This window comes from Phaethon lepturus, unplaced genomic scaffold (genome assembly GCF_000687285.1).
Source record: "Phaethon lepturus isolate BGI_N335 unplaced genomic scaffold, ASM68728v1 scaffold49578, whole genome shotgun sequence".
Classification (NCBI taxonomy): Eukaryota; Metazoa; Chordata; class Aves; order Phaethontiformes; family Phaethontidae; genus Phaethon; species Phaethon lepturus.
The window spans coordinates 1-16,431 of NW_010556416.1; the positions used below are offsets into that span (position 1 = coordinate 1).

A 16,431-nucleotide genomic window follows, 5' to 3' on the forward strand; every position below is an offset into this window, starting at 1 on the left:
GCCCCGCTCCCCCCGCGGTTTCTCCCGTTGGCGAAACTGCCGAGCCCCGGTGCGGAGCCGGTCGCGTGAAACGTTGCGATTTTAAGTTCTTCAGCGATATTTGCCGACAGTTGCGGTGCGAACCGACACGACTGTTTGTTTTTTTTCCCTTTCCCCCTTGCAGCAAATCTGCTAACTGTAATTCCCAGATATCATTTTTAAAGGATAACCTACTTTAAGGGATAGTCCTATCAAGTATTTAAGTGTATGCTCGTTTTCTGTTGCGGCTCTCAATGAGGCTAGTTCGGGATTATCCTACTTAAGGCAAAATGGGGAGTGTGTTGGTTAATGTTACTTAAGGATATATTTGCAGTGCAAAAGTTGATTAACAAAAGAGAAACTCTAAATTAAAAGTATCACAAATGAAGATTTCCCAAGAGCTTTGCACTCTGTGTGGTATTAAAATATAGCCATAGTTAAATTCTAAAAAACATTTAATAAATGAAGGAGAACTGATGATCTTGTGGACTAAAATGCGCTAAGTGAGATACATTTCAGCATTTGCCTCTGAGCAAATGATACCAACGTGAGTTGTTGTGACTAACTGGTTTCTATATGGGACGTTTCCAGCCAGGTTTGGAGATGGACTATATGACTCCTATATGAGGATAGATCAGATTAGGTACCAAGAGTCTACAAATGAAGAACACAGCCCCTCAGGACTTCCTTCCCTTGGAAGATCTAATGTGAGTATTTTAAAGTTGTCTGGGTCTTCACATTTTGTTGTGTGGCAGTGAGAACTATCAAGGAGTTGGGTATCTCCCTACAGAGAAAAAAAATTCAAAAGTGGGATGTTGCAGCTTGTAGTAGCTTATTAACGTTACTGCTTTTACTAAACATAAAAATGGTGTGGTGTTGTGTTCTATGTAGAACTTGCTAGGCAGCCTCTGAAATCCTATCTTACTAACCTCAGCTCACGTTTTAATTAAAGTTATTTTACAAAAGGTTGAAGTGTTCTGCCATGTCACCCTGTATGTTGATAAATATGTAAATCTACACGTGCTTTGTTTTGACTCTTGCACATTTCCATTTTCATTTCCCTCATGAAAATTCCGAGAGATAAGTACTTAGGAACAGCAGAAGGATCAGTGTGGGTTTGCATGGCTGCCAAACATCCTACAAAAGTCTCTTTCTCCTCTGAAAACTTTGGCATTATTTGTCACTTTGTTTGCTAGCAAAATAGCTCTTTATGGACTGAAGGTGTTAATGTGCTTCTTCGTAAGTATTGTCTTTCCTCAGCAGATGCGGTGTTATGAGATCTTTCCATAAATTAATTCAGTTGAGTGGTAGTGGTCATGTTTAGCTGTACAGTGATCTGACCTTGATAAGGTTTTTAAATGTGTTTTGGCTCTTACTGAATTCTGGCAGAAGTGAAGGAGCTTGAGCTTAAAAACCCCCACTCCCTAAAAAGTGAAAATTGACATTTCACTGAGCAAGATGAATTTGAAAATCATCACCTTGTGGGGATTTATTGTAACAGATATTAGTAATGAGTTTGGTCTGTGCCGTTCACTGAGCAAACTCAGTAGCATGGGTCTGTGTTTTCCCTTTTGGTAAGAAGAAATTCAGACACTTGTTGAGTACTAGAGTTTGAAGAGTAGTGGGTTGGGGTTTTTTTTCAGGAATGTGGGAACTTCTAAACTGCAGTGTTTAAGTCATATGTGTAGCTTCAGTTGTTTATAACTGAACAGCAATCAGCAGAACAGAACTGTTCAGTTTAATGCAAATATAACACTGAATATTTTGTTTCACTGGTGTATTTTATTCTTCATCAGTATTTTGTCCATCAAATCTGTTAACTTCTTAAGACAAGGTTAAGGATTAGAAAATGCCTGGTTTTGCCATGATGACACATCAAAAAAAACAACCTTAGTGGTATCTTGCAAGCAGGAACTGAGGCGAAGCATGCAAGGATGAAAATCATGATGCTCAATTTTAATGGGAAAGTATCTGGAATTAAGTGCTATTTGGTTTCCTTCTTGCAAGGTTTTTGTATTACAGTGTAATGTTATGTGACAATTGGAGTTCTGATATCCGCAGCTGTGCATTCTTTTCATCTTCTCTGTAAGAGAACATAAATATCTCTGCTTTGTGAATACATGGGTTTAATTCTGTTTGTGTAATTCACTATTCAAAAAATAACTGATGCACTTCTGCAAAACCAACTGTATAGGAACTGGGTTAACTGTTTTCAATTAAAATTAATTTTTATAAGTATGGGAAAATCTTCAAGAGGGTGTCACTTGTCAGTCTAATTTCTTGGCTGCTAATAGCACTTTATCACTAAAACAAAACCTGTGCAGCCTGTGCTTTGTGAAAGCTAGCTGTTGAAAGAAAGCTGGTGTGACGCAGAAGTCATCTGACTTTAAGTGTAACTCCCCTGAGTTCAAGTTAAGATTGATCTACATTTGTGTCCCATCGTCATGTGGCAAATTATTTTGTTTGTCCTCTAAGAATGAAAATTTAGCCCTCATTACTGAATGGCTGCTGAGTCGGGTTTCAGATCCAAAGCCATAGTTTCTTCATTACAAAATAGTTCCAGGATAAATGGAATAATTAATTCCTTGTTTATTTAGGGATTCAAATGTACAAAATGTTTGCTACAAACAGCAGCATTAGCAGAGTTGCTATTGCTCCTGAATAGAGAATATTTAGATTTAGCACTGTTGGCAAGGCTTTCACGCTTTATTATGGGGCTACAACTGATGACATTCAGACTGTTAACACCATTTTTTGGCAATCAAATACTGGAAAGAAATTTATGCAATAAGTAGTGTTTCTGCAATATGTAGCACGTTTTGAAGTCTTGGTGTGTAATTCATTGATCCAGCTAGAGAAGGGTGCTCTGCAGAGCCCTGCTAATACAAACTGCCATGGCCGTGTTCTACGTCAGGGTGGTTGTCTGCAAAGCTGCAGTCTATTCTGAAGTCACAGTTATAAAAAGCTGCTTTTGTTGTGCGTACAATTGAAACCCGAGGAGGAAGACTATCGAGTTTTGATTGCAAAGGTGATAATAAAACTTCTACTGTAGAAGGACAGGCTTGTTTTGTTTTGTTTTTCCCCCTCTCTCCTGCCCCCTTTTGTTTTGTTTTCCCCCCTCTCTCCTGCCCCCCCCCCCCTTGAAAACTTCAGAAAAACAAGTGTGAACCTTGTTCTATGCTATGTTCTCGGTTTATTTGTAAACTTGCTGTTTGAGTCTGCTGGACTGAATAGTCTTTTAGCCAGTTCTGGAAATGTGTCGTTCTTATCTCGGAGGTTCAGCCAGACTCCGAGAAAAAGGCGTTTATTCTAGGTTGGGGGTTGGGCTTTGTTGTTTTTGTGGTGTTTTTTTAAGACTTTCTGGAAAGGCGTGTGTCTTACAGTGCACTGTATTTTTGGGTTGATAGGACCCAGAGTAGTGGAACTTCATAGGGTATGTCTGATGGCCCCTGGTCACGATTGATAGGGACTGACTTCTGCAGGAAATGCCCATTTTTTGAGACTTGTGAGCAAGAACTAACATTTCAAGGCAGCACCAGCAGACAGACTCTTTCAAGTGCCGTGTGTAGTTGTTTTTGGCGAGGACATTCACTTCCCTTATTTACTGCCTGTGCCGAGATGTTGGATTGTATATAACTAAAAAGGAATTTGGTTTTATTGCTGTGGATCTGCAGGTTTATTTATATTTTTTGTTTGATTCCTGTGTAGTTATTTTGGTTTTCAGGGATTTGGTTTGGCATGTGTCTCAAATCTGTATTTTTAGATTAAAGGACAAAATGGAAAACAGATGTTGCAACTCGAGTCATGGCTTCTTCAGTGTTGCACAGGATAAGACAACACCTCTCTGCTGGCTATCAGCATGGAGCGTCAGTGAGTAGAAAAGGGGAATAACTGCTGTTCTAGTAAGGAACTGAACTCCAGGGAGTTCAGCATTTACTAAATTGTAAAAATTACAAGCTTGAAAAATTTCACGGTGCTTTTCTCACCTTCTATGCGTTCATTTCAGATGTAAATATTTTAACATATGGCAGTAGGAGGCAGGAGTTACAGACTACTGTCAACTAAGTCAGAGTCTTGATTATTTAAAGCTCCCAAGTCTGTCTGAAGATAGCTGTGGAGCTATCATGATTTCAAAGGGAGTTGTGGATATGATGGTATTTTCCCCTTCAAAGAAAAAAAAAAAAATTTTTTTTAAAGGTTTATCTTGTCTTGCTCTGTCATCCTTTTGCTCCTTGTTCAGCTTGGTTACACCAGCCTTATGTCACCTGCTGTCATTTCTTTGTCTTTCTTTGGCACACTTGTCTTTGCAATATTCCTGATGCTTCTCTGCACATTCATGTTACATTGCATGTTTCAGACAGGTGCAAGTTGCATCTGTCCTTGGTTGTGTTTGCTGCACCCACGATTAAAGCTAAACATAGCTGTTCCCCCGGCTGTTTGCTGACTATGTGCATACTAGTAGAGATAGGTATTGTGTCCTTGCTTGAGTGTTTGACTGTCTGGGGTTTACCCTTTATGGACTTAAAAGTACACTACATTTGTGCACGTGCTTGTTTCAGTAAGTTGCATTCTCTTTGTGTACCCTTCTATAATTATATGCTTGTAACTTGGGTTAGTTTAGGTCCAGCATTTTATATTTATTTCTAACAGAAATGCAAAACCTGTTGATGTTACTGTTTTTGTTTTATGTAGTATTGATTTTATTCTTAGTCTGTGCTTTAAAAGATAAAGCTTTTTGTTTGTTTGTTTTTCCATCTGTAGGTTTCTAGCAACAAACTCACAATGAAGGATCACCCTCTGACTGGAAGTCAGGTCAAAGTGGAGCAATTATTTGAGGACTCTGGCAACAGAAGGAGTAGCACTCTTCAGTCTGCAGGAATTACTGGTTCAGAAAGATCTCTTCCTCCCCTGACAAAAGACAAAAGTATAGAGAGCCTAAGCACTTCTAAAGGTGGTGGTACTTCCTCAAAAGCACATAAAGTTATTTCCCAAGCTCCAGAACAAGCTGTCAAACAGTACAAACATCAGTTATCTGCTTATGAGCAGCAAGAGATATTTAATTTTTCTGAAATTTACTTTGTGGGTCCAGCCGCAAAAAAGAGGCAAGGAGTAATTGGTGGTCCCAACAATGGAGGTTATGATGATGACCAAGGCAGCTACATTCACGTGCCCCATGACCATCTTGCTTACCGGTATGAAGTCCTCAAAATCATTGGCAAGGGCAGTTTTGGACAAGTTGCTAAAGTCTACGATCACAAACTCCACCAACACTTAGCCTTAAAGATGGTTCGCAATGAAAAGAGATTCCATCGCCAAGCAGCAGAAGAAATCCGGATTCTGGAGCATCTGAAGAAGCAGGATAAAACGGGCAGTATGAACGTTATTCACATGCTGGAAAGCTTTACCTTTCGGAACCACATCTGTATGACCTTTGAGCTCTTGAGTATGAACCTGTATGAGCTGATCAAAAGAAATAAGTTTCAGGGCTTCAGTATTCAGCTGGTACGCAAGTTTGCCCACTCTATACTGCAGTGTTTGGATGCCCTTTATAGAAACAAAATCATACACTGTGACTTGAAGCCAGAAAATATCCTCCTAAAACAGCAAGGGAGGAGTGGAATCAAGGTTATAGATTTTGGGTCCAGCTGTTTTGAACACCAAAGAGTCTACACATATATTCAGTCTCGATTTTATCGGGCGCCAGAGGTAATTCTGGGAAGCCGCTATGGGATGCCCATAGACATGTGGAGTTTTGGCTGTATTCTGGTGGAGCTATTGACTGGATACCCTCTTTTTCCTGGAGAGGATGAGGGAGACCAACTGGCTTGTATGATGGAACTTCTTGGAATGCCACCTCAAAAGCTTTTGGATCAATCCAAGCGAACCAAGAACTTCATCAACTCTAAGGGTCATCCTCGCTACTGCACTGTAACTACACATGCAGATGGAAGAGTGACCCTTACTGGGAGTCGCTCGCGCCGGGGTAAAATACGAGGCGCTCCAGGGAACAAAGACTGGGTGACGGCACTGAAAGGCTGTGACGATCCCTTGTTTATAGAGTTCTTAAAAGACTGTCTCAGCTGGGATCCTTCCGCACGCATGACTCCGAGTCAAGCTTTAAGGCACCCTTGGATTTGTAAACGAACACCCAAACCACCCAGCACTGATAAAACCTCCAATAAACGGATTTCTAGCTATACAAGTTCTTTCACAGGAATAGGTTCCAAGTTGCCTCCTGTAGTTGGAGTAGCGAACAAGCTGAGGGCTAATTTAACATCCGACTCCAATGGCAGTATACCTCTATGTACTGTGCTACCCAAACTGGTCAGCTAATAGAGAATTGTGTATTTCTAGAATACATATCTTGTATTTTAATTGTTTGTTAATAATGTGTAAGGAAGTTAAATGCAGAGTTTTTTAATGGATTTACTTTTTATTAGAGGCTAAATCTAAAAAGTTCAGTCAAAATGTACACATTTAAAGGGCTAACTTTTATCCAATCGTTTCCCTCAGTGTGGTGCGTATTACATTACTGGGTAGGTCAGCTGCTGAAAAAAATGACAGTTTGGCAGACGTGCTGTTTCATAATGCTGTTTTAGAAATCAAGCTCACTCTTATCAGGATGGTTTAACAGACTCCTTTGCTTAAGACAGCAAGGGAAATTGATTTAAAATACATGTTTTCAGTTAATCTCCAACTGAACTCTTTTTATTCTGGGGAGAGTTTTTACATCTATTGTCAAAAGCACAAATGTGTTAATCTAATGCATTAGGAACTTACTTGCAAATTGCTAACTTAAGTTTGAAGAATTTGATTCCTCTGCGCTGCTTTTCCCTTACCTGTCATGACTGAGATTTTTAAAAATGCCGCAGGATGTAGACACCAAAGGAATTTGGAATTTGGTGTTGAAATTTTATCATCTGAATATTTTTTTTTTCCAAAGGAGTGTAGAAATGCCATGAAACACAGGATATATCTAAATAAAACTACTAACTTCTGTAGACTTGCTATTTCCCTTAAAAACCTATGGAAAGCTGGTAGGGGAATTCAAGATCAGGACTGGTCCATCACAACTGTGGGCCAGTTTGTTCAGAGCTAATGAATCAATTATATGTTCTTTGGAGCTCAAATTTAAATTATCAGTTCTGCCAGGTGTGTGTGTGTGTGTTTGTTTTCCTGTGTTGTTCCCAAAACAAAAATGTTGAACTCAAAAGAACTGTTTTATATACACGTTTGAGATCCTGGTAATTTTTAAATTTTTTTTTTTTTTTTTGGTGTAGAGTGAATTCCATTGAATTAATGTGGAGCTCTTTTAATAAAAAGCAAACATGCCACCCCTATCAGACAAGTAAAGGTTTTTAAGTCCCAGGACTTAAAAAAAAGAAAATGGGGGGAGGGGCCACACCTAATAATTGGAAGCGTGCCCTGAAATCTAAGCATAATCTGTGAAATACCAGAAAAGATTGGTAAGGTGCAAGAACTGGTGGATCTAATTCGAAATACATTATGGGAAGCATTGCTTTATTTCTAATCATATTCCTTCAGGTCTTTGAGAGAGAGAGATGCCTGCATTTTCTCATTCTTGAAATCTATGAGCTTCTATTTCCTCTTCCTTTATCTTCCAAAAGCATAAAAAGGTGGTGTGACCTGTAATGACAACAGCACAACTCGTTCGGGTTGTTACTTCTTGCAGCCACATGGCCCGAGTCCATTTACGGGAACATCTGATCTCTTGCCAGGTGCCTGAGCACAATTTTAAATACAATTTAGAGCTTTTATGAACAGAAGGTTTTACATTTAATGAGTTTCTCTGTAGCAGTTTTTTAATGTTAAAACAAGGAGACTTTCAGTGTACAAACAAAGGTATTATAAGGGTGATTTTTAAGATAAGGTGACCACATGTTGAATACAAGACCCTCCCTCTGAGAAGATGGGGCTGCATTTTCCCCTCTGCTCTGTTTAATTACAGCACTGGTGAAATGCTGGGTGGAGGCCTGTATAACAAGTCAAAAAGAGCAAAAGCTCCAAACTTTCCAAGACTGTTGTTTAAACTGAGGTTCTCGTGTACATAGCTTTTCTGAGTTCTTTTGTTTTACAAGTGTAAATTCAGTAAGCTTAGTAATACTATTAAAATAACAGTCTAGCCTTCTTCCGTGCAGCTACGAGTAATAGCAGTGTGTGTGGTATGTTCATGGTTCACTTCATAATAATGCATGACTGGTATTTTTTGGCTCAGCTGAGTGATGTTTTATTTGAATGGAGAATCAGGGAAGTGGATTTTTTGGGGAAGTGGCAGGAGACACCATAGATTTTAGTAGCATCTCTAATAGATGTGGCATGTTTTCAGAAGCCAGGAACATTCTTCCTTCTCTGCCCTTTACTCTATGCTTTTTTTTACAGAATATGCCTGGTGAGTGAGGAGAAAGGAACCTTTCAGGATAGAGACTGTAAAGTGATGGTAGTGTCTGGAGCCTGGCAGAAGAGAGTAGAGTGTTGGTGTGCTAGGAGCTGTACAAATAGGTCTTCTGTTAGGAATGTGGAGCAGCACCTCGTGCCCCTGTACTCGGCACTGGTGAGGCCGCAGCTTGAATCCTGTGTTCAGTTTTGGGCCCCTCACGACAAGAAGGACGTTGAGGTGCTGGAGCGTGTCCAGAGAAGGGCAACGAAGCTGGGGAGGGGTCTGGAGCACAAGTCTGATGAGGAGCGGCTGAGGGAACTGGGGGTGTTCAGTCTGGAGAAGAGGAGGCTGAGGGGAGCCCTCATCGCTCTCTGCAGCCGCCTGAAAGGGGGTTGTGGTGACGAGGGTGTTGGTCTCTTCTCCCAAGTAACCAGCGATAGGACAAGAGGAAATGGCCTCAAGTTGCACCGGGGGAGGTTTAGATTGGATATTAGGAAAAATTTCTTCACTGAGAGGGTGGTCAGGCGTTGGAACAGGCTGCCCAGGGAGGTGGTGGAGTCGCCATCACTGGAAGTGTTCAAAAAACGTGTGGATGTGGCACTTCAGGACATGGTTTAGGGGACATGGTGGCATTGGGTTAATGGTTGAACTTGATGATCTTGAAGGTCCTTTCCAACCTAGTGATTTTGTGATTCTGTGATTCAGTACCTTAGTTCTAAACCTTTTTCATCCATAAAATGCCAAATACAGAGTAATCATTCTCCTGTGACTTCTGGGAACTGATTAGTATGAGGTAGCTTCTAATGTAACAGCCTCTGGTGTATACACAGTAATCTCGCTTAAGGCTGGTGCTGTAAAACTGCAGATAAAGTAATTAGCTGAAAAGAACATTGCTTTTTATCTAGAAAATGTGTTCAGCATGACCTGACTGCACAAGGTGTCTGTTATGAGTTGTGTATGCTTAAGACTGGATCTTACTTACTTCGGACTACTATATTTTAAAATCAAGTGCATAGTTAACTGTCTTGCTAATTTGGGGCTCTTGTCTATGTAGCTGAAGTAGGTGAGAAGGAAAAGGAAGCAGCCTCAGAAGATTTTTACTATATTGAAAGGGACTTGTTCATAACCCAGGGAATACAGCTGAGAATATTTTGGTCTTGTTTCCAATCACTAAGCTCCATTTTCTTTATAAAATGTTTGCTTTCAGTGAATAGTGTCACCCAGTATTCCCAAACCGGGAGAGCCCTCCAAGTGAGCTAACAAATCTCGTATCTGGGAGAGAGCTGAGGAACCGTCCCTGTAAACACTTGACTCTTGAGTTCCCTGTGCATTAGCGTGGGAGTTGCCCACAGCCACGTGTGGAGGGTTGGACCACGGGCTGTGTTGCTGGATGGTGTCACTTACCCGGGGCGGTCATGGGCACAGGGGCTGTGTTCACTGAGATAGTCGAACCTCCAATCCACACTTTGTTCTTTGGAAAAGAACACTAGTGAGGTCTGAAATCGCCAGAACTCCATCGTCATTAGTTGTGATACTGGTTAGAACGTTACAAGTAGCCTAAAACTAAACTGGTCTAAATAGATTAACAGAACAGCTTTTATTTTTTTTGGTAACTCTTTACTTTGCAAGTTTGTTAATCTGCCAGCACTAGTGAGATTCCACTGGAACTTCAGTTGTGTTCTTCTAGGAAGTTAGCACAAAACAAATGCAAATTACTTGAGTGTACAATGAAACAGACATCACATTTATAAAAGTCACTTAAACTTGTTTTTAAAATGTTCCTTATAATGTTCCCTCTGTTTTACTACACTGTTAGTCTCTGTATTGTAAATAACACACTCTGTTTATTGTCTGCATTTTTACCTGTTTGGTTTAGCAATATTTTTGTATAAATGAATGACAAGGCGTGAGCATCGCATCTGACAGATACGCATTGCTTTTACACGGGGTCCAAATGTTATCTGCCTGTCCAAGTTGCAAGGAGAAACTTGTTTTTATTTGAACTCAGTGGGACAGGGAGGTATTGTTCTTCACTGCGGAACATGATACCACAGACACCCACCCAGGCTGCGTTTAGTTCTTCACAGGTTTGGTCTTACTAAGGGCAGCTGCTGAATGCGAAGCTTGTTTCACAACAGTGATCTGATTATAGACATCTTCTGCGTACGACGGGTACTCTTCGCTAGAGGTTTTTTATCCTCCCCATCCAGCTTGAATAGGAACTCTAATTGTCCGGTAACCTAAGAATTCGTAACAGACTAACTGGAAAGTGTTAAGGGGACTTTTGAGGAAAAGCGAGTGTGTTGCTCAATCTGAAATTGTTTACAATTGTTGTGACCTGTTAAGAGTTTCATGCACCTGAAAACTTTTTAAGCACCAATTTATCAGTAAAGGTTCTTTGCCATGGTCATCCTCTTTAAAACTACCTCCGAAATAAACCTAGGGTCCTTTTTAAAGGGATATTCACTGCAGACTACAGCTCTTCTTTTTTTTTCTGGTTTAATACTAATAGCTGTTTTGGCTGTGAAACGTATACATGATGATCTCAGCAATGTCTTGCTAATCCCAGCCATACAAGCAAAAGGCTGATGCTGCACCCAGAGATCTCTGCTAAAATGATTGATACAAATCCCCTGCCTGCCAACAGTATTAAAGAATACTGTTGTGGAAGTGGAGAGCCAAAATAATATGGAAAGATCTGCAGTACTTCTCCGCAGTACCCAGCTGAGGTTCAAAACAACCTGTGCTGAAAGACTTTAATGAAAAAACCTGCAGCTTTTGCATGTGTTGAGCGCTCGGAGCTGTGGGTACCTGGCAGTTTTGAAAATTGGACATCATGTTTTTGTGCTTCGTGCTTAGCATAGATACCACTTGATTAATTTATATCACTATTAATTTGATAAGGATTTGGGGAAGCGTATACGCTTCATATTTGCCGTAAAAGAGCCCTTCTATGTTCTGAAACTCCACTGATACTTAAGAGTTTTTTAACTCCCAGTGTAACATGTAAAATCCTTGGGTCATCGGAGCAGTCTTGGATAGGTGAACAGTGTCCCTGTACTCGGAGGGTGCAGTGACTTTACTCCAAATACAGTTCTTGCAGGCGGGCTAACTGGGGCAGTAAGTCTGCCTTGCTAAAAGAACCCACGTTCCCTATACAGAGTACTGTGCCTTATTATTTTACCAGCCTACATCTGTCTGGGTGCAATCAGATTACTATTCAGGGTTTCTTACACATTGCAGATGTTCATACTACATGTCAATGTCTAAAGAATCTACAGGTTAGCCTTTTTATTATAAATATTGTGATGAGGTGTAGTACGGTGGGGAATGTAGAAAACATTTAAGGTGCATGTGAATATAATTCTGTGAAGGAACACTTCGGAAATAACTCCGTTTCAAACTATGTATCTAAATGTAATGAACAGGTATTGCCTAAAGTTGTATTTTGGTTCATTTTTAAAAGAAAATAAATACATAATTTTGTTTAGCAACAGACTGTGCAAATTCCTAAAAGTCCTTGATTAAAAAAAAAAAGTATTAATTATTTCCAGATGGTGTAACTCACCTTGTGTTGCCAGACACTGCCTTCTGTGGAATCTAACTAGCTATCAGTAGGAAATTTTCAGACTCTATGTGAACAGATGATTTCAGTGTGTCTGTGCTAAACGTGATGAATGCTCTGATCTGACAAATGTTCGTCTCGTTAACGGTGCTGCAATTAGACCATATCGAAGTTTGGCCGTGACATTCTTCAGTTGTCACTTTCTTACTTGGCACACTAGAGATCTTTTTAAAGCTCAGAATCCTGCTTATCCCCAGGCTGAAAGGAGAAATCCAGTAATAGCCACTTAAGAAAGATTTGCTTTTATTAGAAACTTATAAATGGGTAGCCTACTGTACACAAGTGGACTTTGGAATAGTTTGAAGATGAAAACACGCTGCAATAAAAAGGTCTGTAGATATGACCTATATGATTAAACGATGAGCGTTGCACGCAGAAACAGTTTGCAAGGCAACACCGAGTGCCTTTTCTCCTTACTGGTTTTAATACGGGCGAATGGCAAATGTTTGATTAAAAACGTTTACGATCTGAAATCAGTAACAAAATATGCACAAGCAGACATCTAAGTGTTCTTCGAATGTCTTTGTTTATAGTATACATACATACGTACGAGTAGCTGTGTAGCCTGCAGGCACAGCGCCTGCCCAGTCCGCCACAGTTACTGGTTTTCATGGGACAATCCCTGCATGAGGGTTTTGTACGCCTGAGTGGCATTTTCTGATGCACAGCACCTTATTTTAAAAAAAACCAAGCTTATCTTGCCGTGCTGTAATGCTTGTTGATGCAATATGGCAAGGTACTGTAGCACAAATTCTGCTGGTTGAGGAGCTGCGCAGTGTGCTGTGTTTAATGCCAGCTGAGGAACCGGGGGATCCGATACTAAAGCTGTATTCACGTAATTCTGCCTGTCTAAATTATGCGGAGGGATGTCCATATAAAATCTGCGTCTCTGCACAAAGAGTCGGATTGTGGGGCAGAAGCCTGGAATCTGGCCCGTTGTTGCTCATGTGGCACATTCTATCCATTATTAATTATTGCCATGCATTAATTAATGTGTTTTCTTGAAGGAAAAATTAATCAGGAGATTCTTGAATCCTTCTGACAGGCAGGAGAAGAGATTTACTTGCATTTAGTGATATTCCTCGTGGTTCGCTGGGTTTAGCTTTTCAACCTTTGCCTAGTACGAGGGCGATGCCGTTCCACATAGCGGATTCATTTAGCACAAAGCGCTTTAAAAAGCAGCTGCATCAGTCTGGCAAGTGAGTTGCTGCTTAGCACAAATTTGTCCAGTTTAATTTCTGCCGACTGCCATTTTAAAGAGGGCTTTTTTTAAGCTGCCTATGTAATTTATACCTGTAAGTATCTCACGTACGGCTAGCTGCCTTTACGTAGCCCTTGAGTAACTTGTCTGCTGGAAACGCATGGTATCAATGACACGTCTGCACGGGGAGTCTCGCCGAGCTGCGTTTCCAGTTCTTACACACGCGCTGCCCTTGCGGGTGCGGGTCAGCGTGCGACACAAGGCTGTGTGGACCGAAGAGGTGAATTTTGCCCACAATTAGGTTTTCTTTAAGCTTTCTAGCAAGCTACTGCTAGTTTGCATGATACATCTAATCCTTTTTATAAATGAAGTTCGTTGCTGCCGTTGGGTTTGTTTTGTTTCCTCTTGTCAAATTAGCCTAACGAGCTTTTTAAACGCCTTTTAGGATGGCCACATGCACAGATGCTGAGAAATGTCTTTTCCTCGGAAGATTGTTTCCTGGTCTTCACGCGAATGCCTGTTCTTTGAACAAAGCACATCTGACGTTCGCTACCTGTTCTTCTGTGGTACCATCGCAGTCTCTCCCCGGTGTTTATACGGACACCATAAACGCGCGGGGATATACTCGATGCGGTTGCAGCCAGCAGCGGCAGACATCTGCGCCCCGAGGCATCTGTCAAACCTGAACTTACAAGGAGCGGAAGGAGGGTTTGGGATCTGGCTCTGGGCTTCAGTGCGGAATTGCAGGGAGACGAGGTGTCGGCGGGAGCGCTCCGCGGCTTCTCCCTCGCCTCTTGCGACGAGGGTTTAAGCGGACGGTCCCTGACGGGTGCTTTAGCTTGTCTGCTTTGTCTGCGGGGACGAAATAGTTGCCTGAATTAAGTCTGCCCGTTCTTAACTGCTGAGAGGAGCTTTCTAAAGATGACAGAGAGTCAGCCCCGGCCTCTCGCTGAGGAGCGGAGCCATGTAAGGGTTTGCATTCCTCCCGCTAGCTCGGAAACTCTGGTACTTGGCCTTGCAAGCAGAGGAGAGGCGTATCGGAGAGAACTGTGTTCCTGGGCAAGTGGGTTGTAGGTAGGAAGGCAGAAACCGTCATTATAGTAATTAAGTGTAATTAAGCATAGGTGAAAAGGGATCGAAAGAAATAAAGCGCATGCCTGATTAGCCCACAGAATTTACTGTTGGAGGCTGTTGCAAAGACCAGTGACACTTTTTAAAACAGGTTGAGTTTAATATGAAATTCTTCACAATTTTAATTGCATGGAGAGAATACCTTGGATGTGCTGCGTTAGAGAAAGGTGCTGTTGAGCAAGGGGATCTCCAGACAAGGAATAATGCAGCCGGTTCTTGCCCTGGGCGGTTTTCTGGCTGCAGGCAGGCTGCTGCGGACGCGCGTCCCTGGAAACGCAAGGGATCACAACCAAGAAGGAGCTGGGAGAGCGGAGCGTTGTGCTCGGCTGGTGGCCTTCACGGGCTGTGCAGTGGGGTGGCCACGTGGAAGAAGATCTTGTAGGGCAGGAAAAAGAATTGGAAAAATAGGATTTCCACCCTGCCATGCTCAGCAGGAGCCTCAGCAGCTCACAGTTACTTCTGGCATGGGCAAAGGATGAGGAGGAGAGGACAAAAGAAGTGTTCTACTGTGTAACGCAGTAGTATCTCCTGAGCCTCCACGCGTGCCCATCTTCTGTCCAGCCACTGCCGCAACCTTGGGTGACAGGAGCACCAATAATGTTAATGATAGAAGCTGCCAGTCTCTCCGGCAGGTGCTGATGATGGATGGCATAAATGAAATTATATTTGAGGTGTGGGCAGCCAGCTGTAAAGTCATCAAACAGGAAAGGTCATGCAAGTAATTTACACCAGAAGTTCTCTGCTCTCAAAGCCTTAAGCACAAAATAAATATGTGGAGCAAGCAGAGCTGGATTTTTTTTTTTTGGTCTGAGGCTGAATCCCTGAGACATGAGCCATATATCCCCTGTATACCCCCTTCACAATTCCCTTCATTGCTGTTGCCCTCTGCGGAGCTCAGGGAGTAACAAGCCTTTGGCATAGTTTGGTCCCGACGCTGCCAGCTCTTTCTTGTCTGACACGGGATAGAAAGGGGCTGGGGCTCGTGCAGCTTCTCGTCCGCTGGCTCCAGGCTTGGGCTTCTGAAGGTGCCTGAAGAAAGTTGCTGCCCACCTTTTGCTCCGTGCCCATAGGATTTAGCTGAGTAATTTCTTCTTTAGATGTAGATAAATGTGGAAACAACAGGGTTGGTTAAGGACGTTTCTGCCTCTTTGCTGGAGGTGCCCCACAGCACCCACCGCACAGCTTCCACACGGCACCCCGGGCACTGGGAGGGGGTAACGATGTTTTCCAGCACTTTGTAGATACTTACACCCTGGTGCTCTGCAAAAATGCCTTTTTAATCTGGTCACGTCTAGGGGCACAGGGAGGACCGGGCCAGGCACGCTGGCCGTGCCGGCTGCGGCTCCCCCTGGGCCCGCGAACCCCAGGGGACCGGAGCCACTGGGGAAGGTGGGAGTGTGTGTGTCTGGGGGTGACTATGGGGAAGCCGCTGGTTAATTTAGGAGGTGCAAGAGGGGAGCAAACAGCCCGGCTTTCATGTTCCAGCCAGCTGGTGCTGATTCAGGATGTTTTTGCAGAGACAATGCGTGGAGCTGAGCCACCGAGGGCTTGGTTACACGTTCCGGCTGCGCTTACGTGTGCAGCAGCGTTTTACCTCCCGCAGCAGCGTTTTACCTCCCTCATCATCTTATTTCTCGCTGCGTCAGACACTGGCGGCGCTTTTGGGAGAAGCAATAGGATGGTTGGATGGTAAGAGAAAGCCAAGACCTCCAAGCTGGATTTTCTTCTTTTCCTCAGCCTAGTGGGATCACATGCTTTGCTATAACTATTTCCAGACTCCTCTTCAACCCTTGCAGGACTAAGCATGATCCTTTGATGCATCCCCATGTGATGGGAGCTGCACAAGAATGACACAAACCTTTATAAATATTCTTTGATGATTCTTTTTCGGGTTTTTTCCCTATTATAAACGAAACCCAGAGCTTCATGCATTGTTCACACCATTAGGTCTAACTACACGCAGTAGATAAGACAGCCTTTTTGAAATGCTTTCTCAGGTTCTGGACTCGCTCCGTGGCCCTTTCTATGAACTGGCAACGTTACAGAAAGGTGCTTTAC

The 16,431-nt window shown here is 42.4% G+C and overlaps 1 protein-coding gene across 1 annotated transcript; it reads left to right on the plus strand.

Annotated features, from left to right (window-relative positions):
- Positions 1–609: 609 nt before the first annotated feature.
- On the plus strand, positions 610–6,351 carry DYRK3 (dual-specificity tyrosine-(Y)-phosphorylation regulated kinase 3; the record flags this gene model as incomplete). Its single annotated transcript, XM_010292463.1, has 2 exons — positions 610–725; positions 4,780–6,351. Coding segments are annotated over 2 exons (1,688 nt in total), but the record flags the coding sequence as incomplete, so codon positions are not given.
- Between the last annotated feature and the right edge of the window lie 10,080 nt (positions 6,352–16,431).